The sequence below is a fragment of the Olea europaea genome, chromosome 22, assembly GCF_002742605.1.
Source record: "Olea europaea var. sylvestris chromosome 22, O_europaea_v1, whole genome shotgun sequence".
Lineage (NCBI taxonomy): Eukaryota > Viridiplantae > Streptophyta > Magnoliopsida > Lamiales > Oleaceae > Olea > Olea europaea.
In genome coordinates, this window is record NC_036258.1 from 9,882,436 (window position 1) to 9,909,147 (window position 26,712).

At 34.5% G+C, this 26,712-nt stretch overlaps 7 protein-coding genes across 15 annotated transcripts; 3 read left to right on the forward strand and 4 right to left on the reverse strand.

Moving 5' to 3' along the window:
* Positions 1–1,021: 1,021 nt before the first annotated feature.
* On the reverse strand, positions 1,022–7,335 carry LOC111371669 (putative G3BP-like protein). Of its 3 annotated transcripts, none has more exons than XM_022993787.1 (9): positions 6,914–7,335; positions 4,800–4,934; positions 3,811–4,117; positions 3,022–3,287; positions 2,749–2,926; positions 2,195–2,316; positions 2,027–2,092; positions 1,760–1,841; positions 1,022–1,489 (listed from the first exon to the last, which is right to left on the reverse strand). In XM_022993787.1, the coding sequence occupies exons 1-9, from the start codon at positions 6,950–6,952 to the stop codon at positions 1,275–1,277; spliced, it is 1,410 nt and encodes a 469-aa protein (XP_022849555.1). In that variant the 5' UTR covers positions 6,953–7,335; the 3' UTR covers positions 1,022–1,274. The 3 variants fall into 3 exon arrangements, with proteins under 3 accessions (XP_022849555.1, XP_022849554.1, XP_022849556.1); XM_022993786.1 differs by having other exon boundaries at positions 2,749–2,932; XM_022993788.1 differs by lacking the exon at positions 6,914–7,335 and adding an exon at positions 5,637–6,907 and having other exon boundaries at positions 2,749–2,932.
* Positions 7,336–10,258: 2,923 nt separating this feature from the next.
* LOC111371670 (31 kDa ribonucleoprotein, chloroplastic-like) lies at positions 10,259–12,128 on the reverse strand. The gene is made up of 4 exons (XM_022993789.1): positions 11,556–12,128; positions 11,044–11,145; positions 10,661–10,933; positions 10,259–10,550 (listed from the first exon to the last, which is right to left on the reverse strand). The coding sequence occupies exons 1-4, from the start codon at positions 11,976–11,978 to the stop codon at positions 10,497–10,499; spliced, it is 852 nt and encodes a 283-aa protein (XP_022849557.1). The 5' UTR covers positions 11,979–12,128; the 3' UTR covers positions 10,259–10,496.
* A 1,805-nt stretch (positions 12,129–13,933) lies between these two features.
* On the forward strand, positions 13,934–17,789 carry LOC111371672 (pentatricopeptide repeat-containing protein At4g02750-like). Of its 4 annotated transcripts, XM_022993793.1 has the most exons (3): positions 13,934–15,277; positions 15,510–15,551; positions 15,640–15,781. In XM_022993793.1, exons 1-3 carry the CDS (start codon positions 14,057–14,059, stop codon positions 15,655–15,657), a joined length of 1,281 nt encoding a protein of 426 aa, XP_022849561.1. In that variant the 5' UTR covers positions 13,934–14,056; the 3' UTR covers positions 15,658–15,781. The 4 variants fall into 4 exon arrangements, with proteins under 4 accessions (XP_022849561.1, XP_022849560.1, XP_022849558.1 ...); XM_022993792.1 differs by having other exon boundaries at positions 13,934–15,551; XM_022993790.1 differs by adding an exon at positions 17,724–17,789 and having other exon boundaries at positions 13,935–17,154.
* A 6-nt stretch (positions 17,790–17,795) lies between these two features.
* On the reverse strand, positions 17,796–18,695 carry LOC111371673 (major allergen Pru ar 1-like). Its single transcript, XM_022993795.1, has one exon. The coding sequence runs from the start codon at positions 18,450–18,452 to the stop codon at positions 17,970–17,972; it is 483 nt and encodes a 160-aa protein (XP_022849563.1). The 5' UTR covers positions 18,453–18,695; the 3' UTR covers positions 17,796–17,969.
* Positions 18,696–19,022: 327 nt separating this feature from the next.
* On the forward strand, positions 19,023–22,877 carry LOC111371674 (pentatricopeptide repeat-containing protein At4g02750-like). Of its 4 annotated transcripts, none has more exons than XM_022993796.1 (2): positions 19,023–22,241; positions 22,812–22,877. In XM_022993796.1, the coding sequence occupies exon 1, from the start codon at positions 19,146–19,148 to the stop codon at positions 20,214–20,216; it is 1,071 nt and encodes a 356-aa protein (XP_022849564.1). In that variant the 5' UTR covers positions 19,023–19,145; the 3' UTR covers positions 20,217–22,241; positions 22,812–22,877. The 4 variants fall into 4 exon arrangements, with proteins under 4 accessions (XP_022849564.1, XP_022849565.1, XP_022849567.1 ...); XM_022993797.1 differs by lacking the exon at positions 22,812–22,877 and having other exon boundaries at positions 19,023–21,523; positions 21,600–22,785; XM_022993799.1 differs by lacking the exon at positions 22,812–22,877 and having other exon boundaries at positions 19,023–20,638; positions 20,727–22,785.
* On the forward strand, positions 20,251–21,177 carry LOC111371141 (pentatricopeptide repeat-containing protein At2g03880, mitochondrial-like). The gene has a single exon (XM_022993049.1). It carries the CDS (start codon positions 20,251–20,253, stop codon positions 21,175–21,177), a length of 927 nt encoding a protein of 308 aa, XP_022848817.1.
* A 6-nt stretch (positions 22,878–22,883) lies between the features above and the next one.
* On the reverse strand, positions 22,884–23,792 carry LOC111371675 (major allergen Pru ar 1-like). Its single transcript, XM_022993800.1, has one exon. The coding sequence runs from the start codon at positions 23,538–23,540 to the stop codon at positions 23,058–23,060; it is 483 nt and encodes a 160-aa protein (XP_022849568.1). The 5' UTR covers positions 23,541–23,792; the 3' UTR covers positions 22,884–23,057.
* Between the last annotated feature and the right edge of the window lie 2,920 nt (positions 23,793–26,712).

Consider the following 26,712-nt stretch of genomic DNA (forward strand, 5'->3'; position numbering starts at 1 on the left):
TCTTATTCTTGGTTCTATTTCTTGATCCATAATCTTGATTCTTAAATTCATTCTTCTTGATTGTTAATATTGATCGTGGATTTTGGATCTTCCTCTTCAATATGGTTTCTCTTGTATTCTTACACTGATGGGATGATATGAAAAATTAGAATCACATATAAATTAAAGAACATAACCCTATATATAATTTTCATATATATTTTGCCAATCATAAAATACAATTTTATAGGAATTTGGTCTCTACAAATATTTAGACTGACACTTTATTTCGATGTCCAAAAACCAATGACTTTATTTTGATTAGATCACTTTAAAATGGGTTTAGTCTAAGATAGTATTTATAAACAATTAATTATATATGTAGACCCACATGATAAATTAATAATTTTCCAACAGATGGGTGATGTTATTTATGATCAAAATTGAAGAATGTGAAAAAATGGGTGAAAGGGGGAAAATGATAGCATGATTGTTCCACTATTTCTTATATAAACTATTGCAGCATGGAGTCTGCTCTTGACATTGAATTGAGAGAACACTCGGGGAAAGTTTACATGCAATTGTAATTATTTGAGCTTTGAGACTGTGATGGACGGTCTCTATGACGATCATAAACGTCTTTTGCGTCGATCATGCCTTTGATAGCTATACCCGTGAGGGGCTTGCAATTTTTCTGGAAAAATCATTAACGCCCAGTTACTTCGGTTGCTTAAGCCAGTTGAAGGTGACATGTTGCATTTTGGGTTAACAGATGAGAAGATAGTCCGATTTGATATTTGTGTTTGCTCTCATCATGGGGTTAAACTTAGGAAGTGAAAAGGCAGTGAGGCCCGACTTGGCTACAGTTACTCGTGCACGACTGGAGGTTGCATTCGAGAATCACTTGAACTTGCATGATAAATTTAAATTGGGACTGGTGTTTATCGTAAAGAGGGTGTTGAGGAGCCAACACCATAAGACATCGATTGATCTTTTCCAAGATTTAATCAAAGCACTAGTAAAGTAAAATTCAACAATATGATTGTGCTTTCTTAACAAGGCTGTGCCCTAAAGAGGTAAAGATGCCTCGGGCACAAATTTGCATTAATTAGTATATAAATGTAACAAAAATTACTGATAGATAACCCAAACACAACTATTACAATGACTCTTCCCAGCACATATGATTAATTTACTCCCATAATATTGGAAACAGAAAAATTACGAATATGAATGTGATCTTTGAAAATTACTTGTTGGAAAACTGTCTCTAAGCATCAAAATGATGAGTTTGTTCATTCTGATGACACTTTCCCATTTACTGATTCATCTTGGTAGCCAGAGAAAGATCTTTCTCGTCGAGGAGCTTGCCTATAGAAGCCATTTCCTCTTGATCTGCTGTAATCGCGGTCATTTCCATCGTGATTGGTTCCCTTGCCAAAACCCCGACCACCAAAGCGTCCCCTTATTCCTTCCATCTGGTAGCTCACCCTGCCTCTACCCCTTCCTCCTGCCCACAACAATATAACCTTGAAAAAAGACTTGAAGACCCTATGTTTGATGGTCGTCAGAAGCATATTCATACAGATTTTTTACAATCAAGAAGTCTGACTAAATTCTTAGCTCGTCATTTGTTTTTTTGCAGAAATAATCCAACCTTCGCACAGGTCATAATTGACGCAAAAAGAAGGGTAGGTACTACCCAATGGCTTTGGGAAAAAATGTAATGCACTGAAATCTATAGTTAAAAGAATTTTAAATCCGAAAAATAAATACATACTTCCTCCCCGTGTTAAGTTGATTCTATTCGGTCTCCGTCCTTCAATGTGGAGTTGGTGCCCACCAATCTGAACCATGGATGCCTATAAGGAAAAAAAGAAATGAGAGACTATACATGCAAATTCATAAACAAGACAGTTTATCTTGCAAGCAAGTTAAGAATACATGTCACATATTGTTTAAATATTGTTTAAATATTGTACAAATACATAAAACTGACAAAAGAATTTAAAAAGAAGGATTCACAAATTCTCATAAAGGATCTCACCTTAACTGCATTCTGCACCCCAGAGATATCTTCAAACTCAACAAATGCATAGCACACATCGATATCCTGCATCACTTCTGAAGTGTAAGATTACAGAAGTTGACCTTATATGAAGCAAAAGTGAAATTACATAAAAATGAGCAAGCCAAAAAGAACAAAAGAACATACCTTTCGCGTTCTTATGGCCACACCATCAGGCTTGAGTTTACCAAATTTCTTGAATTCCTCCGCAATTTCAGAAGCAGCCATTGTGGTCGGCACATTTCTCACATACACGGACTTTACTTCAACTATGGATAATAAATGTCGGACGGAAAGTAAAATTCTGTCAATAACTAAAGGAGATTCGACTGGTAGTAATGTGATTTTAGACAAACTATGAACAATAACTCAGCTGTAACCGTAAGTGGATATTTCCTGTGTTTAGCTGTATTTGAGAGCTAGATCTTACATAATTGGAGGCTATACATATGTAGAGGCATTTATGCATGAACATGTTATTGTACGTCATTTGATTGCTTGACAAAGTTTCACGAAAAATCTCTAACACTTTATCATCAATTACCACAATTTTGTGCAAGATCCCCTAATTTTTTATTGACATCGACATATTAGTCGATATTCCCAAATTTGCAAAGCTTTATATGACAATCAATATATAGACATTTATTAAACAAGGCATGGAAACGTGGATAACGAAAAGTTATATGGGAGAAAGTTACCATCATCTGCCATGGCCGATGCTTCGTCCACTGTGTCCATCCCAGACCTTTCAGCTGGGTTTGATGATGCAGCTGATGGCTGGGTGGAAGGTTCAGGTACATGCTGCCACTCGGAAGGAGTGGACTTGTTAAAAGAAAACTGAGATGGCACAGCTGGAGCAGATTGCCCTTTAGCAACCTGTAACTTCCAATCATAATGTAACACGTAATTAGTTTAAACATATATGGGCAACCATTGACATGACATTGCAAGGTTTAGATGTAATCACATACAATAGAGGCATAAGTATGCTTTTGTGGCTCCACAACAGGTTCCTCAATAGGGGAGGCCAAACGGTCAGGTACAGAATTAATAGGACCCTGAAGTGAACCGTTCGACTGCACAGCAAAATTATCTTCAAGGATCTTTTCAGTTTCAGGGACTTGATGAAGCTGTTCCTCTGGATAGGTATAGCTATTGACTGGACCATTCTCTTCAATCTTAGCTGGAGCCATGAACTCCCTAGGTTGGAAATCCCCACCCAGCATGTAATTGGGTACTGCAAAAGCAGTTGTTGAAATCCAAAAATCAGATAAAGTACCTTTTGCAATATCTACATGTGAATTAAGTCATGAAGATACAGTGAATTAGATACAGATAGTAGCACTATTAAGTCGTTCAGAGACAGTACGTTCCTTTGATGAATGAAAAATTGATATCACTTGTGATCCAGATCTTGATGTCATGTTTCAGTTGAAGGACACATAGTTTTAAATTGTACTGCCTCCATCCTAAAGAAGACTGCCTTGTTCATCTTTCTTCTGCATTATAGTCTTTGTGTAGTTTCTGAAAGCAAATGAAATCAATTCTACAATGTTTTATGAATTTATTACCCTTCAAATTTTATTATTCTAAAACTTCGGATGCTAATATTACTTTTACTTGCAACAATTTACATGTTTAAGCACCATAAGTCCACTAGGCAACTTATATGAGATTCTTCATAACTTAAAACCAAACATGAGAATCAACAAGTACAGCTAGTGAAATCAATTCTCAGGTAATTCTGGTAACAAAATAACCTTGGTCCCGAACTGCAGTTGAAGCATTGAGTTTGGGATCAAGATTGCTCTGAGGCAGATATCCTACGGGATGCTGGGGAATCTGTTCTTCCTCAACATAGTGAAAGATATCATTGAGAACAAAGTAGCCTTTCTCCTGAGGTGCAAGAAAGAATGTTTGCACAAACTTCCTCCTCCCACTGAAATCCTTTACATATACAGAACCCGAAACCATCACTAGAACACCACCATTCCAAGATTCTAAAGAATGTGCAGTCTTAATTTCGATACCCGTATAGTTGAGTGACATAATAAGTTGGTGGATTTGCTGCAAAGGAGAATTCAAAACATGCATCTTATCTAACTATACAAGCCAAGAAAACAAAGATAAAAGGAAATTAATGAAATCATACACAAACAGAACAAAAAAGGTACAAGTGCTGGGACCCAGGATTAAGCATTAATGAGAATTAAGTAACCGAAAAGAGAAGCGGTGCACTGCTTTCAATATTACAACTTTGACAAAGAAAACTACAAACTTCTAAGGTACGATTGCAACCAGCAGATCAGAGAACCAAAGATGAACATGATCACAGCTTCCAGCAGCTAACCACTGGTTTCAAAGTTCATAATATTCATTCGTTGGTCAGTTCTAGCAATTAAAAACCAAAACTGGACACACAAGTGCTTAGAGGAGAAAGAGATAAGTGTCATATGCTCATACACATAACAAATGAATTGGAGTTCCCATCATTATATGACCGGATGAAAAACATCATTCTATTCCAAAGCTAGATCAGATACAACACACAACGTAATCAGTAACAACTTTAAAATTTATCATTCTGTATGCAAAATTTGGAGGCTTAATAGCCTGTTGAAGCAAAGTTCCCATTTCTTCCTTTATTACAATACTTCCACTTTTTATTTTATATCTGTTAGTATTAAATCTAAACTTCAATTCACAATGAGCCCGACCCATCAGGAACAAGTGATTTCATATAAAATACCAGCATAGCAGTTGCTGTCTCTCTGGTGTTGCTATCGATTCGAAGCATGGTGCTGGCATCACTGTAAAATTGGTGCACAAAATCCGGCTGGTTCTGTAGTAGCTGGTAGTACCGCCCGACAAAGTATGTCCCCATCTAAACAAAACAATGAAACTAAGAACAAACAACCCCCAATTGCACTCACTAATACGTGCTTACAAAAACAGAAATTCCATAAATAATTCTGTGTCAGTTTTGTTATTGTAGCAAATAGCAATAGATGAAAAAATGTAGATGCAGAAAATGCATAAGACCAGAGGAATTAATGCATATAAATGTTCACATTCTGTGTATATAATAAGAAGTACACATAAACAACATTATATGAAATTAATTAAAGCGACTAGCTAGTGTACGACAGGCCTGACAATTTCTATGTCGCTTTAGCAATATTATAATCCCAGGCAGTAGAATCATTCAAATGAAAATAGAAACAGGCATTAATAAGAAAGGGAAAAAATTATCAGGATATGTGTAGTGTGATACATTGGCAAATTAGACTTCATTTGAGGGTAGAATGAATAATGGCCTCATTCCAAATTTTAGTTCAAAAGGCTTCTCCATAATAAATAATACTATATTATACCACTAAAAAGACCTTTTACATAAAAGATATGTTCTAATGGGATCACACGATTGATTTCATTCACAAGTTTTAAGACTACACGATCTACAGATAGTGTTACTCAGCAATATCCATGATGAGATCAGAGAAAAGCCATCTGCAGATTCACATGTTTCATCACTAAACAAATTTTGGGTTTGCATTAGTTATTAGAATTATTAAGACAAATATACCTGCACATTGGCCATAAAACAGAACATCTTTCAGTCGTCGGGGAGGATAACTCAACCCCGTGTAGTAGATTCCCAAGTTCATGATGAGATACGGTCGAGTTATCCTTGCACCCAACAAAAGAAATCATAGGGTCAACTTGACAGTGTTCTTCCACTTAAGAGAAACAAAATGATGTGAACTAGGGTATGCATAATAGTTTTACTTTCCTTTCTCCCTCTGATCATTATTCTGTATTTCTATAGATACTCATAAGTCTAACTTCATAAGTCAATTACTCACATTCACTCCTCTTCAAAAATGGCTCGCCAACCGATTAATAGTAGAGCTGTAAATGGACCAGATATGGACCTGATCCAATCCGATGAGAATAATTCATGAATAGGATCCGATCCAATAAGATTAATTCATGAATCCGATCTGATTTGATAATCCAACGAATATTTGATTCTTAAATTCATATCCGATTTGCTATATTATCATATTATTGGACTGAAACCCTAAATCAATCTCACATTAATTTCATCGGATTCGGATCCAAATCCAATCCATTGATAGAGCTAGTTAACAAGGGCATATGTTTTCCTTCATCTTTTCTCTATTCCTCTTCAATTTCCTTAGAGGCTAAATTGAGAATGAATGGGTCTAAGAGAAATATCAAAAACTGCTCCACCATCGTTGTTTAAGAGTATTAGTAGTGGTTCAGAACAAGAATTCTTTTATGTTTGAACTCGATTGACATTTTGTTATTAAGAATTGATAGATTAACAAAGGAAGATCTTGTTTAGGAGAGTGTCCAAAGAATGATTTTTTCATTTCCTTTCACTAGTCCCTGAATAAATTCCTTCTATGACTCTTTGAGGTATAATCATCATTATTAATAAATATAGACAAACATACACATACAAATAATCCGTGTAAACGTGTACATACAGAATCTCTATGTACATACATTACCGCAATGCATTTCAGACTACACTGTTTCTTATGTCGAATGGTGCAATAAATAGTCAGATATGCTCAGGCGGCGCCAGTAACCATATTCCAAATACAAACATACACATTAACATGTATTGTGTGTGTATTTATGTATACGTATATACACATAATAATTACATCAAAATAAAAATGTACCCTTTAATTAAAGCCATCAATACATCACAACATAATCTGCACAAATAAAACACCAATACAGTTTACATACACATACAAATACATATGCAAGACCCCCGAAGCAGGTATACGTATGCGTTTACAGGTCCAGAAATTGCGAAATTACCTGGGCAGCAGTGACAGGCAGAGGAAAAGCGGTAGCCATTGAAAGGAGCGTAATAACTAAACCCCAAAGGGAAAAAACCCAAATTTATTAGGCAAATACCAGATCTGGAAACGTAAAATCCAAGATCTATAGACGAAAATAAAAGATATCAATCCAAACCCAGATTCAGTTTCACCATTTTCACATTAGTCCACATCAATAATAGCAACCCGTACTTCCAGTACTAATTGTAAAATCAATATTAAAGTAAGAAAGTAAGACGTAATTGACATGCGACTGTGTGTACACTATCACTATGGTATAATCCTTTTCTTTATGGGTTTTGTGTGCGGATTCCGTCTCGACATTAAGACCACTGGTTTTGAGGTGTGCGCAGTTAGGTGATGATGTTTTTCGGCGTCAAGTATAACGATACGTAATGTAAACGTGAAGTGTATATAACCTATTTGATTTATCGAGAATTTTGTAACATTTTGATAAAATAAAATAATAAACTATTTATTATTAAGCCCTTCTTTGACACCTAACCCCTGTTTGACCCCCATTACGAGAAAAAATTAATGGATAGAATAGTATTTTTTTGAAAAATAAGTGGTTGAAAAAAAATGAAAAATTTTTGATTTACGTGTAATATTATTTTATGGAAGTGTGTGGTTGAAAATAGGAGATAAAAAAATATAATGAAATTTAATGTAATGATGCTCAAACAGGGGCCTATTTTGTTGTGAAAATGAGTTTTGTAATAGTAATTTTTAGAGAATTTATCAATAAAAAAGTAAAGAAAATATAAGTTTACACGTAAAATTATTTTATTAAAAGAATATTTAATCGAAAATGTGTTTGAAGAAAAAATAAATGTTTAGAAAATGGGACTAAATTAGGAGCGTGTAACTATTATAGAGTGGATTTTACTTTTCAATTTGAAGAGCAAAGCCACCCTCTATTTTGAAAAATTAAAATAGATAATCTCTTGAAACTTAATTTTAAGTATTAGTTGTTTGATATATAAAATATCTTGTATTTAGAGAGTCCCTTGATCAAGTACTTACATATTTATATTATTATGTCTCCGTTTGAAAATAAAATTATAAATTCAATCAAAGTCAAACATTATTTCAATCATACATTCATAAACTACTATTTATTATAAGTAGAAATGTTCTCATGCCCACGATGAAAAATCTTATATTGTCCACTTGGAGAGAATCGTATTTATGATCCTCGCATTTGGAGAGAATCGTAAGTAAGGTCTTCTACTTTGGCGTGTGAACAGTCTTATTCTGTCCACTGTGAGTAGGAGAACAATTTTCATTATTACAAGATGTTTTATGTGCATAATTAATCTCTGAATTTATCTTGTGTTAGTTTCACTTACCCTGTGCAACTACTGAATTTGACATATGGTCAAGACTACTTTGTAAGTTCATAGTGTCACACAACAACAGAGATTAAGTTTAGAGTAATTCATAGCATCTTTACTTTTTCTAATATAACATCTCTATTAGTTTATCTTGTCGAAAAATGTGTCAAAAACTAATAATTTAAAGTGTTTTTCTTGTATATTCTTGATAAATCAGTGTTTATTATCGATGTAAGAGTATCTGATTGAGACTTAAGAAATACATTTGACATCTCTTCAACGTATGATAACAAAATTTTAAATTCCTTCTAGACATTGAATATTATTTTTTGTCAAAACCCACCACCAAGTTTCCATTTTATGAAAATGACTAGTAAAAAATCCATATAATATATAACAAATGGATTTATATTAAATTAAATGACATTTTTACCAAATGATTGATCATTCTCTTCATCTGCCTATTTGACACCAATTAATTTATTTTATAATTTGCTATAAAATATTTTCAACCTCACATTCACACAATAAAATATTTTACACGTATAATATCAAATTTCTTATACTTTTTAACCACACATTCTTCTACAAATATTATTCAAAACTCTTTTTTTTTTCCAAGTTAAAGAAAATCAAATGGGCTTGTTTATTTTGATTTTTAATAACGTTTATATTTGTTAATTTTGATAAAGAGGAATCAATTGTTTTCGAGTATATTTATTTTTCTTGTAAGTCTGATCCATTTTTTTTTCTTGGGAATTAATGCAAATACATTTGTTTGATGTAAAATTTCTTAAAGAACTCTTTGTTTAATAGGGATTCTTACCTTTGAGCCATAAGAAAAGGATTGGAAACTCTGCTATCTTTTGCACAAAATTTAGTGGTGAGTTTGGTCATTCGACTTTGGTAATAAAGACATGTTTAACGTATGATCTTCAAAATTAACTATTTTGAAATAAGTTACGGAGGATGAGACATCTAAATCAAAATTTGCAACATATTGTCAGCTTGTTTGGGAGCGATTTTTTGTCCCAAAAAATTGATTTTTTGACCGTTATTTCACTATTTCAATCGTCATATTTGACTTCTTTTCTCACAGGTGAACCCCAATTTTTTCTTAATGGTCAAAAAATCAATTCTCAAAATCACTCCCAAACAGGCTTTGTTTATGCACTTTATTATATATGGTTTTCGAAGAAATCTATGGCTTATATATATTGAATTCAAACCCCAATGACATAATCATTCACTCACTATATACATCCATGCATGTTTTGTTGGTGTTTAAATTATAATTCAAGTGATTATAAGTTGTGGATTGCATGGAATATGTGAATATGGATAGAGTACCTCTACATTATTATCATTATTTTAGATTGTATAGTGAGACTAAGGTCTTTTTTGACCCACGTTCTTTCAAAAAAAAAAACATCTTTAAACGGTGATTTGACATCATTTCAACCACACCCTCTTCAATAAAATAATATTACACACAAATTTAAAATTTTTCCTTATTTTTTAATCACACATTTCCTATCAATGCACTATTCAAAAATGCATTATTATGGAAATAACGTTGCTCAAATTAGGGCTAATTTCACGGCAAGAATGTACTTAAGATTAGACTTCAACGAATGAACCCTACAAAGGGAATTCTAGAATACAACAAAAAGCCGTACTTTTCCTCCATAAATTTGAGGTCAATTACACAATCTTATTCCACCATTTTGCGCACTTCATTTCTAAGTCTATAGAAGTATCTAAAGTAACGAAATTCTTAGCAACTATGGCATGTCAAGTTATATATATCGTCTACTCCTACCACTCTTCAGTTTCTTGCTAGAAATCAAATCGATTCTTAGTAACAATGAACTTGCCATGTTATATTTGGTGCGCTCCTTTCTTTTTTAACATATTATATTGAAATCACATTACTCTTATGAACAAGAACCTTTATGGAGAAAAAAAACATTAAACAATATATGTTGACATCCAACACAAAATTGGATTACCTCCAGGCTCAAACAAAGGGAATACATGTACCTGAAATTTCCTTACAAAGTGGTTCTGCAGAAAAATCAAGTATCAGTAAAACAAGAAATCAAAAGCATTCCTGTATCAACTAGTTGCATTTGCAGCAGAGGCAGATCCTTATAATTTTCCGTTTCTCTAATCAATCGTATTCTAGACGTTCAACGAATGTGCACTAATCTTCCCTTCATCTTATTGTTTCTTCCCTTGCGCTAGGCTAACACGCATTACACGCCCCTCTAATTCCTGAAGAATCAAGAAATGCAGATATAATTTAACATCTAGCATAGCAAATTAGTGAAATTCTTTTGGCGATGATGAATATGCGCATAATGAGTTTCAAGACGAATTCATACCACTCCATTGAGGGCTTGGAGTGCAGTTTCCATCTCAGCTTTAGTGTCATAGCATACGAATCCATAGCCACGAGACCTTCCTGATTCACCATCATATAGAACTCTCGCTCCAACGACATTTCCATATTCTTGAAATGCCCGTGTCAAACTTTCTGATGTGACTGACCAGGCTAGATTTCCCACAAAAAGTTTATAATCAGTTTCTGGATACAAGGGCTCTTTTGGTTTAGGTTTGTCGGAGAAATTCACCCTTAAGGTTCGACCGCCATATTCCTGTAACGAAACAAGTAAATAATGTTCACATCAGAAACATTTCCAAGAGGTAATTCCTAAAGAGATTTAAAAGAGTGAACCGGATATGGACAGTCGGATAAGATTCTTACACTTCCATCTAAATTTTTGATGACTTTGTGGCAATCCTCGATGCTGCTCATGGTCACAAATGCAAATCCTCTGCTTTTTCCGGTATCCCTATCGTAGAGAACCTAAAAAAACTTGCGTGTATTAGGAACCAATGACATTACCTTAATTTGTGAAGAAATAGAACGTTGTCATAGACAACATGACAAAGAGTACTACTTGATCAGCTTCTTCTTATGTAAATTGTAGCTGCTACTTTGATATCGAATCTTGAAATTCCTGAGGCATATTTCATAATCACACTGAAGTATACTTTTATTTATGTCCTAAATTCGTTCGAAATTTTTACGCATAAAATAGACAATTTGGGATGAAAGATGAACTGCATAAATACCTCGAATCAATAAGAATTTAATAACGAATCGGTAATCAAATTGCTGTCAGCATTCATCATATTCAATTTTCATGATCAAATATTTCAAACTTTAGTATGTTGTGAATGCTTATTTTGCAACAAGACAGTAAATTTACCAACCTCAACCAGCTCTGGACTAGCATATTCTTGAATAATTCCAGCAAGTTGAGCACTATCAAAAAGATAAGGCAAATTTCCAATGTAAAGCTTAGGGTTCGCAGTAGCAGTTTCAGCAGCCTCTCCTTCATTTGTCTCTCCATTTTCAGCCTTCTCCTCCCCCTCCTCCACCGGAGCTGCCTCGACCGCCTCTTCTTGTGCCACAGCAGCCGTTAATCGAGGCACCCTCGACTTCCCACATATAGCACCAATGGGATTTAATTCAATCCAAAGAGAGTGAGCTATTGATGCAGGTTGTAAAATTCTATTGGATGATACTTTTACAAAATGATCACAAGCCCAACTTTTTGAGGAGGTTAAACATTTCAGGCTTTGCATGGAGGTCGAAAATGAGGCGGCTACAGCCGCAGCAGCAGTTGCAGCCATTTCAATGGTGGTTATGGGGTGGAACTGTCAACTGTGTCGATGTTAGATGATCAGATCATATGCAAGAAAAGGCCACAGAATGAGGTATGGGGATATGGGATTTTGTGTGCTGATGTGGGGAGATTTAGTCCAATGAGATTGGAAGAGATATATGGGGGATAAGGTTTCAATTTTTAGTTTCTGGCTTTTAAGTGGAACAGAGGCTTCACTTTTGTGGCATGGTGCATTCTTGGCCACATTTGCTGTTTAACCATAGATGAAAATTTTACTTTAGCTTGCATTTCGATTTCAAATTCGAATAAAAAAATTTCGGGTTTACAGATTTTCGATCTTTATGATTTTTAGTTGGAAATTTAGATCCGCGACCTTTCATATTTTATTTTATTATTATTACTATTACTATTATTATTTTTTATGACGGGAGAACTCGCAGCTGTTACTCTTCGGATGTGTCCTGAGTAAATTTTCAGGCTGAAATAACAACCTGCAAATCACGCCAACCAAGTACATCGCACTGGACAAGTCCTATGCAACAGGCTTGACCAAGAAAGTATTGGTAGAAGGAATCGAACTCATGACCAAAGACCTCCACCCTCACCTATTCCACCAACTCGACCACCCCTTGAGGAGCCTCAACCTTTCATATTTGATATACAGTATGTTTACTCTTCAATATTATCATCTAAGTGTAACATGTCTTTCACATTGTCTCTATAAAAGTAGTTAGGAAGAGTAACAAGAAAAAAGAAATATTATGTAATTCTTGCTTTTTAAGGCTATCTTTACTTTTCAATAAATTCTTGAGATCAACAAGTTGAATTTAGCCAATTTTGTTAACTTCTATGTATGAAGATTCATTTTCTTAATGCATGTTCGGTAATTAATGCTTCTATATAAATTCATATTATGTCTATATGGTAATTAAATATTTTTAGATATTATTCTATGAACTTCAAATTAAGAATTTATCATCTTATTGTTCCAAAAATAGCACAATATTATAATTAATATTCCAGAAGAATATTATAATTTTAACTACACAAAATGGTTAAATGTCCCTTCATCTTCATATGTGGGATAAAAAAATTTTCTAATTTTCAATTATTTATCGGATTTCATCTTTCAAGTTTCAAGCAGCTATTTTTTTTTTTATCTTAATTCATCATTCACTCGAAATTACTTTCGAGCAAGTAAATATACTATGATAATCTACTCATGGAGTACAACACATTCAGCCAAAGAACTCTCATATTTGACTAAAGAATCCCACTTAAATAATTGATCAAAATTCATTTAAACCAATTAAGTAATCAATTTATCCATGCCAATTAAACAATTAATTTTTTATAAAACTTATCACTTATTTCATAATCTTGTATTGTAACTTTAAACAGTGGACCAATGTTTTGTAGTAAAGGTAACTTATAAGTAGTACCTCCCAATCTCTAGGAAAACACGTTCTTAGACTCGTTTATAAAGCAAAACTGCTATATGCAATTTCAAAAGACTAAATCTTAGTACATTTAAAGGACGCAAATATATGAATTTTTTGAATCAACAATTATGTATAACAATGTATTGGCAAGAATTTTAAGAAAACATAAAGAGAAATTTTGAATTTGTATTTAATATTATTTTATTGAAGAGTATGTAAATGAAATAATGTTAAATCACTGTTTAAGAATATATTTTTTATTTTGAAAGAATGTGGGTCGAATAAAACTTTAGTCTCACTATACAATCTAAAGTAACGAAAATAATGTAGAGGCACTATTGTCCATATTCACATTAAATCACATATTCCACAGAATCTACAACTTATAATCACTTGAATTATAATTTAAACACCAACCAAACATGCACAGATGTATATAGTGAGTGAACGATTATGTCGTAGGGGTTTGAATTCAATATATATAAGCCATAAATTTTTTCAAATTATCATTGAAATGAAGCCCAAACAGGGCTAAATAAAATTATCATTTTTAGTATAAATCGTCTGATTTTCTTTGACATGTATGTAATGGTCCAATTATTTTTCGATCATTTCAAAAGCCTCCCTCCAACGTAAAGGGGGTATGGGTTTCAATTGTAAGTTCATTCAAGCCCTCAAACTTACTCAATCTGTCTCTTTGAATCGTTTCTTGAAAATTCGCACATTGAAAACGCTTTCCAGCTTAAAACCATTCAACTCAAAGCTCTCAAATTTAATGAAAGATGGCTTGGTGTCTGAAGCACAGAAACTGTTCTTTGGAATGCCCCAAAGAAATACAGTCACATATAATGCTATGATAAGAGGATATTTTCAAAATGGGTTTTTTGAACAAGCTATGGATTTGTATATTCAAATGCCGGTTCGGGATATTTTCTCGTATAATACTATGATCTGTGGGTTAATGCAATATGGGGATGTTAAAGGGGCTGAAGAGATTTTTGACTGTATGGGGTGCACAGATATTGTCACTTGGAATTCAATGATTTCTGGATACATTGATAATGATTTGATGGATGATGCAGTGAGAATATTTAATGCGATGCCTATGAAAGATGTTGTTTCGTGGAATTTGGTTATTGCAGGACTGGTGAAAGTTAAGGAGTTTGGTAAGGCTGAGCAAATGTTTAGGGGGATGAGCACGCGGGATGTTGCATCTGGTACTATTATGATGAAGGGGTTTTTGGGAGATGGTCGAATTGAAGAAGCAAGGGAATGTTTTGATAATATGCCTATAAAGGATGTTCAAGCTTGGAATACAATGATCAGTGGTTACGTGCAAACTGGACTTGTTGAGATTGCGGAAGTCTTGTTTCATAAGATGCCTGAAAAAGATGGGAACTCATGGAATGAAATGATGGATGGGTTTGTAAGTGTTGGTAGGATAATTGATGCCATGAAGCTTTTCGATGAAATGCCTCAAAAATGTGAAAGATTATGGAATTTAATATTGTTGGGATTGGTAAGGAACGGTTTGGTGAAAGAAGCTCATGCCTTGCTAGAGAAAAACTCATATAGTAATATAGTGTCATTGACGAATGTGATGATTGGATACTTTAATAATGGAAATGTTGACAGTGCCTTGAAAATTTTTGAATGGATGCCTGTTCGTGACACAACTGTATGGAATGCCACTATATTTGGATTGGGAGAAAATGATCGTAGCGAGGACAGTATAAAATTGTTCATCAAAATGAAAGAAGATGGTATGTTCCAGGATGAAGCTACATTTACAAGTTTACTTACCATATGTTCAAACCTTTCGTCCTTGAACCTTGGTAAAGAAATTCATGCAGAAGTAATTAAGGTGGGGATTAATTGCTTTATCCCTGTTAGTAATGCATTAGTGACCATGTATTTTAGATGTGGAAAAATGGACTCTGCAGTACTTGAATTTTATTCCATGTCCGGCCATGATGTTATTTCTTGGAATTCTGTAATTAGTGGATTAGCTCACCATGGGCATGCTGAACAAGCTATAGAGATGTTTGAGAAAATGAGATTATCAAATGTGAAGCCTAATCAAATAACTTTTGTAGGTGTCCTTTCTGCATGTGGCCATGCCGGCCTTGTTGAACATGGTAAATATTACTTTAATATTATGCAAAATGAGTATTTTCTTCACTCAACAACTGAGCATTATACTTGTATTGTTGATCTGTTGGGTAGATTTGGACTTATAGATGAGGCAATGAATATTTTGGATCAGATGGGTGTATTAGGACTAGAAGTTCCAGCAAGTGTTTGGGGAGCATTGTTTGGAGCATGTAGAATGCATGATAACATCACTATAGGTGAGATTGCTGGGAACAAGATTCTGGAATTAGAGCCTTCTAACTCTGGTGTGTATATGATTCTAGCCGAAATATACCTGGCTAGTGGGAGGAAAGATGAGGCAGAAAGGATATCGGTTCGCATGAAAGAGAATGGTGTTAAAAAGCAGCCTGGCTGTAGTTGGATTGAGTCAAACGATGGTGGCCAAGTATTTCTTGCAGGGGACAAAACACATCCTGAGTTTAAGTTCATCTCCCATGTTATAGACTTGATATATATGGAGATGGAGATAGAACATTTGAAATCAGATTTTGCTTCATTCTCTGAATCTATAGAAGGCATGTAGCTAATATTGAAGCAGCTGTTGCTTGAACATTTGTCTGTGGAAAATGATCTATTTTTTGGAATATTGAAGAATGTGTATTGATGAGTATCAGAATCTCTAAAGAGAAGTCATGGTCCAGCCATCACGAGGAAGTGGAAGTGTAATACAAAAGAAAACTATTGATTGCAGAAGGCAATTGACCCCTCTTGGCCTAATATAAATTGTGTGGCTAACAAAGGTAGTGGAATGACAATCTCATGATCATATTGTGGCTGACTACTAAATTCAAATAACAATTTAATCTCTTAGATGGCCTATTGTGTCCAGCCCCATACAAGATTCAGCAAAGGGACTGCTGATCGCACAGGTAAGATATGTGTGTATAAGTCAGATGCTATAACGGATGAATGAGTTTTCCAAACTGACTTCATTTATGAGGACAGGGATGAAAAATGAAGCCTCCTTTATGGATCTCTCCACCATTATGTCCCTGGAAAATAACTTGATTAACATAATGCTGGAACCTTGTATGGCGATGGTGATTGCATCATTAGGCTGGATCATTCTTACGAGAACTGCGTAGATGCTAGGCGGAAACAGACTTGATGTTGGCCGTTCATTCAATTATTCGGGGTGAAGGACCATGGGGCGTTTATCGATGAACAGCGGATTGACTGAGCTTTTGGCATTGCTTTGTTTTTCTCTCCTTTCCTATCAGCAAGTGCAGTCTTGATTGATAATGGGAGTGGTTTGAATGTTTGCACGTTGAGCAGTATATAGGATATTTTAAGACGCATCAGATACCACCTCTCTTTTGATTGATATTCAGTATCCCACATCAACTGAGAAGGGAACCAGGTTGCTGGCTTACTTGCGTCTGAGGGTTTGCACCGTCGCTGTTATCAGAATATGTTCCTCTCTTACTTCCTCACTGGATACTTGCTCTTCTTTTGATATACAGACATGGTCTTCCTAACTTTAGGGTCATTAGAGACTTTTACGTGCTTCATCTTTGTGTGGGAAGTAAAACTCTCCCATTTATTTCACCTCTTCATATGTCGCACTCTTTTATGTTCGGAGGTCAGGTATATGTCCTTCGATATATTAAATAGTTGGGAAATCCTAACCTCCATTCTTGGTGGAACCTAAAAACTAAGTAAGGTTGTGTTGATGCTTTGCTTTATAAAAATAAAGGGATGCTATTCATGTGATTAATTTAGCAATTTAAATAAACACTTTCCCAGCTATTAAAGCTGTAAATTTGCAAAAAGATTGAGTTCAGCTTGTTTTTCCGATTTCACAAGTAATTGTTTCGTATTTTTCTCGCTGCTATTCATCGTGTTCCTAGTGGCTTTTGATTTTATGCAACAGTTTCATTTTATATTTGAAAGCAGAGAATTTGTGTACCATTAAAACTTACCAATCTATTTTTTAATAAAAAAAAATTCTACTCGTATTTTCATAGAATTATCTTTTTTCTTTATTATGGGGTATGCTTGTGATGTATGAACTTGTTCAGTTTTGTTAATCTCTGTTTCGATACATCAGATAGATAAAACCAAATATTGTGGCGTTAAGTGATGAAAGTTCTTGGTCTTCTCCTCCCCAGATTTTAAGGATGAATAAAGACTCATTCGGTTTGGATTGTTTGCAGTGATGATTTTACACTCGGGCAGATTAAACATTATGGATCCATAAGATGAAGCAAACCATCACACAGTTAAAATGAAGTAAATCCTCTTCCATTAATTATTTAAATACGAATTCAACCAAGAGTACTTTGAAGCTTTTCAGTACAACACTGATCTTATTCTGCAGAAAATGCAAATGCAGCATTTCTAGGAAACATAAATCACTCAATTGTATAATATTTTAGGCAGTGTAAATTTAAGCAACATGTTTAATTGTAGGCATCGGGATTTGCTTGGAGATAAGCTTCTACAGTCTTGAAAATTCCCATGGCCTTCTCTTTACCTTCCTTGATCTTCTCCTCGGAAATCTGGGCATCACCCTTGGTGTTGTAAATGCTCCTGTTCTTGCAGATAGATCCTCCATCAGCAGCCGGAACAATTTTGACATGGTAATTGATCGACTCCAGAACGTCCATCAGAGCATCCCCTTCAATGATGCTGTAGCTATATGTCAAATTTTCCTTGTCAATATTTTCAACACGGTGCTTGACGCTCTTGAACTGGCTTCCTTCGCCAAAAGTGATAACCTTGATGGTTCCGACTCCACCGTCTCCCTCAAGGATTTCGACACTTTTGATGGCTTGAGGCAGGATCTTGGGGATGAGGTTGTCAGAGTCGAGGATAATGGACTTGAACAACTTTCCGGCCGGGATTGATGAAGTGATCTCCATATCATAAGTGATGGCACCCATGATGATTTCTCAAGAATGGAATAGTATGAAAAAGGATTGATGAAATTGTGAGAAATGTGGGAAGTTGGATTGCTATTTATATTGGTAGATAGAAAGTTCTCTTTCATATGAACTATTGAGTATTGACCAAAATGGGAGGTCTTGAACGTGGTTGGGACACAATGAAATGAGAAGATTAATAAGGGTGTGGACGTGGCCTGATTATTACACATCTACCATTCCATTATAGACCAGCTTGCAGAGTTATATCTTGACATTTATAGTCTCTATACGGTGTTTTTTTTTTTTTTTTTTTTTTTTTTTTTTTTTTTTTGGAAAGAATGTGGGTCGAATAAAACTTTAGTCTCACTATACAATCTAAAGTAACGAAAATAATGTAGAGGTACTATTGTCCATATTCACATTAAATCACATATTCTACAGAATCTACAACTTATAATCACTTGAATTATAATTTAAACACCAACCAAACATGCACAGATGTATATAGTGAGTGAACGATTATGTCGTAGGGGTTTGAATTCAATATATATAAGCCATAAATTTTTTCAAATTATCATTGAAATGAAGCCCAAACAGGGCTAAATAAAATTATCATTTTTAGTATAAATCGTCTGATTTTCTTTGACATGTATGTAATGGTCCAATTATTTTTCGATCATTTCAAAAGCCTCCCTCCAACGTAAAGGGGGTATGGGTTTCAATTGTAAGTTCATTCAAGCCCTCAAACTTACTCAATCTGTCTCTTTGAATCGTTTCTTGAAAATTCGCACATTGAAAACGCTTTCCAGCTTAAAACCATTCAACTCAAAGCTCTCAAATTTAATGAAAGATGGCTTGGTGTCTGAAGCACAGAAACTGTTCTTTGGAATGCCCCAAAGAAATACAGTCACATATAATGCTATGATAAGAGGATATTTTCAAAATGGGTTTTTTGAACAAGCTATGGATTTGTATATTCAAATGCCGGTTCGGGATATTTTCTCGTATAATACTATGATCTGTGGGTTAATGCAATATGGGGATGTTAAAGGGGCTGAAGAGATTTTTGACTGTATGGGGTGCACAGATATTGTCACTTGGAATTCAATGATTTCTGGATACATTGATAATGATTTGATGGATGATGCAGTGAGAATATTTAATGCGATGCCTATGAAAGATGTTGTTTCGTGGAATTTGGTTATTGCAGGACTGGTGAAAGTTAAGGAGTTTGGTAAGGCTGAGCAAATGTTTAGGGGGATGAGCACGCGGGATGTTGCATCTGGTACTATTATGATGAAGGGGTTTTTGGGAGATGGTCGAATTGAAGAAGCAAGGGAATGTTTTGATAATATGCCTATAAAGGATGTTCAAGCTTGGAATACAATGATCAGTGGTTACGTGCAAACTGGACTTGTTGAGATTGCGGAAGTCTTGTTTCATAAGATGCCTGAAAAAGATGGGAACTCATGGAATGAAATGATGGATGGGTTTGTAAGTGTTGGTAGGATAATTGATGCCATGAAGCTTTTCGATGAAATGCCTCAAAAATGTGAAAGATTATGGAATTTAATATTGTTGGGATTGGTAAGGAACGGTTTGGTGAAAGAAGCTCATGCCTTGCTAGAGAAAAACTCATATAGTAATATAGTGTCATTGACGAATGTGATGATTGAATACTTTAATAATGGAAACGTTGACAGTGCCTTGAAAATTTTTGAATGGATGCCTGTTCGTGACACAACTGTATGGAATGCCACTATTTGGATTGGGAGAAAATGATCGTAGCGAGGACAGTATAAAATTGTTCATCAAAATGAAAGAAGATGGTATGTTCCAGGATGAAGCTACATTTACAAGTTTACTTACCATATGTTCAAACCTTTCGTCCTTGAACCTTGGTAAAGAAATTCATGCAGAAGTAATTAAGGTGGGGATTAATTGCTTTATCCCTGTTAGTAATGCATTAGTGACCATGTATTTTAGATGTGGAAAAATGGACTCTGCAGTACTTGAATTTTATTCCATGTCCGGCCATGATGTTATTTCTTGGAATTCTGTAATTAGTGGATTAGCTCACCATGGGCATGCTGAACAAGCTATAGAGATGTTTGAGAAAATGAGATTATCAAATGTGAAGCCTAATCAAATAACTTTTGTAGGTGTCCTTTCTGCATGTGGCCATGCCGGCCTTGTTGAACATGGTAAATATTACTTTAATATTATGCAAAATGAGTATTTTCTTCACTCAACAACTGAGCATTATACTTGTATTGTTGATCTGTTGGGTAGATTTGGACTTATAGATGAGGCAATGAATATTTTGGATCAGATGGGTGTATTAGGACTAGAAGTTCCAGCAAGTGTTTGGGGAGCATTGTTTGGAGCATGTAGAATGCATGATAACATCACTATAGGTGAGATTGCTGGGAACAAGATTCTGGAATTAGAGCCTTCTAACTCTGGTGTGTATATGATTCTAGCCGAAATATACCTGGCTAGTGGGAGGAAAGATGAGGCAGAAAGGATATCGGTTCGCATGAAAGAGAATGGTGTTAAAAAGCAGCCTGGCTGTAGTTGGATTGAGTCAAACGATGGTGGCCAAGTATTTCTTGCAGGGGACAAAACACATCCTGAGTTTAAGTTCATCTCCCATGTTATAGACTTGATATATATGGAGATGGAGATAGAACATTTGAAATCAGATTTTGCTTCATTCTCTGAATCTATAGAAGGCATGTAGCTAATATTGAAGCAGCTGTTGCTTGAACATTTGTCTGTGGAAAATGATCTATTTTTTGGAATATTGAAGAATGTGTATTGATGAGTATCAGAATCTCTAAAGAGAAGTCATGGTCCAGCCATCACGAGGAAGTGGAAGTGTAATACAAAAGAAAACTATTGATTGCAGAAGGCAATTGACCCCTCTTGGCCTAATATAAATTGTGTGGCTAACAAAGGTAGTGGAATGACAATCTCATGATCATATTGTGGCTGACTACTAAATTCAAATAACAATTTAATCTCTTAGATGGCCTATTGTGTCCAGCCCCATACAAGATTCAGCAAAGGGACTGCTGATCGCACAGGTAAGATATGTGTGTATAAGTCAGATGCTATAACGGATGAATGAGTTTTCCAAACTGACTTCATTTATGAGGACAGGGATGAAAAATGAAGCCTCCTTTATGGATCTCTCCACCATTATGTCCCTGGAAAATAACTTGATTAACATAATGCTGGAACCTTGTATGGCGATGGTGATTGCATCATTAGGCTGGATCATTCTTACGAGAACTGCGTAGATGCTAGGCGGAAACAGACTTGATGTTGGCCGTTCATTCAATTATTCGGGGTGAAGGACCATGGGGCGTTTATCGATGAACAGCGGATTGACTGAGCTTTTGGCATTGCTTTGTTTTTCTCTCCTTTCCTATCAGCAAGTGCAGTCTTGATTGATAATGGGAGTGGTTTGAATGTTTGCACGTTGAGCAGTATATAGGATATTTTAAGACGCATCAGATACCACCTCTCTTTTGATTGATATTCAGTATCCCACATCAACTGAGAAGGGAACCAGGTTGCTGGCTTACTTGCGTCTGAGGGTTTGCACCGTCGCTGTTATCAGAATATGTTCCTCTCTTACTTCCTCACTGGATACTTGCTCTTCTTTTGATATACAGACATGGTCTTCCTAACTTTAGGGTCATTAGAGACTTTTACGTGCTTCATCTTTGTGTGGGAAGTAAAACTCTCCCATTTATTTCACCTCTTCATATGTCGCACTCTTTTATGTTCGGAGGTCAGGTATATGTCCTTCGATATATTAAATAGTTGGGAAATCCTAACCTCCATTCTTGGTGGAACCTAAAAACTAAGTAAGGTTGTGTTGATGCTTTGCTTTATAAAAATAAAGGGATGCTATTCATGTGATTAATTTAGCAATTTAAATAAACACTTTCCCAGCTATTAAAGCTGTAAATTTGCAAAAAGATTGAGTTCAGCTTGTTTTTCCGATTTCACAAGTAATTGTTTCGTATTTTTCTCGCTGCTATTCATCGTGTTCCTAGTGGCTTTTGATTTTATGCAACAGTTTCATTTTATATTTGTAAGCAGAGAATTTGTGTACCATTAAAACTTACCAATCTATTTTTTAATAAAAAAAAAATTCTACTCGTATTTTCATAGAATTATCTTTTTTCTTTATTATGGGGTATGCTTGTGATGTATGAACTTGTTCAGTTTTGTTAATCTCTGTTTCGATACATCAGATAGATAAAACCAAATATTGTGGCGTTAAGTGATGAAAGTTCTTGGTCTTCTCCTCCCCAGATTTTAAGGATGAATAAAGACTCATTCGGTTTGGATTGTTTGCAGTGATGATTTTACACTCGGGCAGATTAAACATTATGGATCCATAAGATGAAGCAAACCATCACACAGTTAAAATGAAGTAAATCCTCTTCCATTAATTATTTAAATACGAATTCAACCAAGAGTACTTTGAAGCTTTTCAGTACAACACTGATCTTATTCTGCAGAAAATGCAAATGCAGCATTTCTAGGAAACATAAATCACTCAATTGTATAATATTTTAGGCAGTGTAAATTTAAGCAACATGTTTAATTGTAGGCATCGGGATTTGCTTGGAGATAAGCTTCTACAGTCTTGAAAATTCCCATGGCCTTCTCTTTACCTTCCTTGATCTTCTCCTCGGAAATCTGGGCATCACCCTTGGTGTTGTAAATGCTCCTGTTCTTGCAGATAGATCCTCCATCAGCAGCCGGAACAATTTTGACATGGTAATTGATCGACTCCAGAACGTCCATCAGAGCATCCCCTTCAATGATGCTGTAGCTATATGTCAAATTTTCTTTGTCAATATTTTCAACACGGTGCTTGACACTCTTGAACTGGCTTCCTTCGCCAAAAGTGATAACCTTGATGGTTCCGACTTCACCGTCTCCCTCAAGGATTTCGACACTTTTGATGGCTTGAGGCAGGATCTTGGGGATGAGGTTGTCAGAGTCGAGGATAATGGACTTGAACAACTTTCCGGCCGGGATTGATGAAGTGATCTCCATATCATAAGTGATGGCACCCATGATGATTTCTCAAGAATGGAATAGTATGAAAAAGGATTGATGAAATTGTGAGAAATGTGGGAAGTTGGATTGCTATTTATATTGGTAGATAGAAAGTTCTCTTTCATATGAACTATTGAGTATTGACCAAATGGGAGGTCTTGAACGTGGTTGGGACACAATGAAATGAGAAGATTAATAAGGGTGTGGACGTGGCCTGATTATTACACATCTACCATTCCATTATAGACCAGCTTGCAGAGTTATATCTTGACATTTATAGTCTCTATACGGTGTTTTTTTTTTTTTTTTTTTTTTTTTTTTTTTTTTTTTTTTGGGCTCAAAATTTTTCTTTTTTTTTTTTTTTTTTTTTTTAATAACTTGTAGGACCTAAAATTTGCCTTCTAATGTCGTAGGAAGTACATCGTAGACTTGCTATTTGACTTGTACTGCATCTAGAGTTTCTATTTACCGTTTACTTTTTATTAATAATAAAATTAGTGAAGGATTTATTGCACGTCTTCAACAACGAAATCGTGAACACGAACTTACAATAACAGTTAGGGTCTGTTTGATTGTAAAGATGAAATTGAATTGCCTAGAAAACGAATTTCAGATAATCGAATTGCTTAGAAATTGTTTTTTTGAGAATTGTAAATTATTGTGTTTGATTGGTATAATTTTTTACGTGAAAAATGTTGAAATAAAAATATTTTTTGGTGTACGTTTGGCTTTGCTTTACATGAAAATTGTTAAATAAAGGGATATAATTTACTGGTATTGGGGATGAAATTTGTTCCCACTGCCCAAAAAAAAAAAAAAAAAAATCTATCTTTTGGTGTTCGTTTAACTTTGTTTTATATGAAAATTGTCAATTAAATGGAAATATTTTTTTATAATAATTCTTAGAATTTGTTTCTATTACTAAAAAAAAATTTTAAAAAAATGCTACAATAACCGGAAATTCCAATTGATGCCACATAAGCCAATTTCCATGAATTCAAGGAGCTATGAAATTGGCTTGTGTGGCACCAAAGATGAAAATTCAATTCTAGGTAAAAAAAAATGGCTACCAACAAGGTTAAATCGGAAGGTGGAATTCTAATTTCATTTTCCATGAAATTCCACCTCTAATCAAACACTACCTTAATTTTCTAGTCAATTACCGATTCTTCTTGTATAAATACGATCACTTGCAAGTTGTTTGGTCTTGCAACTTGCAAGTTATCGAGGCCCTACAGCTTTTATGCTGTGTGGGTGGCGTGGGGTGGGGGTGGAGCGGAGGATGGGAAAGTGAAGTGGCAGTGGAAAATCTACAATAAGAAGACTTGTTTAAGATAAAATGTTGAATGATCAATTTCTAAGTTGAATATTAAACTAATTCACACAGGAGAATGTTCTGTGTTACGCCAAATTTGGGTTTTTTGACTATCCTTCGTTCAATTTCATTATCCATTCTAACTTAAAAGGGTGCCATTAGTTATTGTAAGGAGATTACTTCCCCAATCCTTGTGGCCTAGGTGTTAAGGACAACGTCTTTAACTTGCCAACTATCTTTGTCTTCAATACGTTCGAGCGTAAGAGAGCCAGTTTAGAAGTGAGGGGTAAAGTTATTGAAATTTCTACTGGTAACATAATAATGAGTCGAAAAAATTAGCCAATGTAACTGTTGTCAAATCAATGACTATTACAATCAAAAGAAAGAAGAAATAGAATGAAGACGAAGCGAGGTATGCTATAGAAATCTCTTTAAAACATATTTCACTATCCATGAAGTGGTGCCAACATGATAATTGAATGTTTATCTTCCAAGATGTAACATTTCTACCAAAATAAGCAGTCCACTACACCAACCTTGTCGATTGAATCAAAGTGTTGACAATATTCATCTTGAACGGAACAAATTAAAATAGTCTAACAAAATTTTATTTCTGAAAATAATTCACACAGAATTTTATTTTAGCAAAATAAAAAAAACAGAATTTTGAAAGAGAGAACAAAATTAGAAATCAATTATAACTTGAATTAATTTGGTGCAGAAAAATGAAACTATGCGGTCGCATAGATTTGTACTATGCGACTGCATAGAACAAAAATCTAGCCATTGGTGACTGGTTTTGTTTGAAATTTTGGTGGCTTTTTAATGGTATTTGGCACCACTTTGTACAGCATTGTTGATGGCTATATATAGGAAGTTGGTGATCAATGGAAAATATAGAAAACACATAGCCGCATATGAGATTACATTATTCATTCCAAAATTATTGCAAATTCAATTTCTCTCCATATTCAAAGCCATTTTCACTTGTTCATTTTTTAAGATCACATTGCTTTTGGTGTTCATCATTAAAGGCTTGTTTAATCCTGCAAACTATTTGCCAATTAAATCCTTAAAAGCATTGTGGAGGAGACAAATATCCTTTTAGAACAACGACTAATTTTCGTGTTCAAGTCTTCACCGAATTTTATATTCATCATCTTCTTCTTTTATTTTCTCCATTGTTGTAATTTTTTACTAACAGCTATTGCTGTCGTTTTGCTCAAAAAATTCATTATCTCAAAATCGTTGAGTGCTAGTAAGATGCAAATTAGTCATTTCAAGTCAACTTATCTAAAAAAAATTTAAGTGTAATACTTTTCAATCAATTAGTTATCGATTGGATGGTTTTGTTATTTTTATTTCATTCCAAAGAATTATTATATGAATATAACACTTATAGCAATTGTTATAGGGTCTGATAAAGAATAGAGATATATACTATTATGCTTTGCTTGACGTAAATGGAATGTTCTTGTGTTTAAAGCATTTTTCCTATTCGGATTTTCTATAGAGATATGAGAAGATCGCATGTGAGGATATATCAAATTCTACTTGAGAGATATTATTAAATAAAATAATAACGTTGATCAACAAGAATAAAAAAGTGTTGTCATGGTCTTGAGTTATTTTAAAATGGATTAATAAAGGAGGATTCAAAGTCTTAGTTCGTCAATTCTATCAATTTTACAAACACTTCTTAATTGCTCACTAGATTAGGTTAAATAATTAATATAAAATCAATCAACTAAAAAATTGGCTATTCAATTGGAGTTAATATTAATTAATATTAATTAGAACTAGATTAATTACACAGTCTTCAAGGAACATACTTTATTCACTACTCTATTACTCAGCTACAGTACCGAACACTTG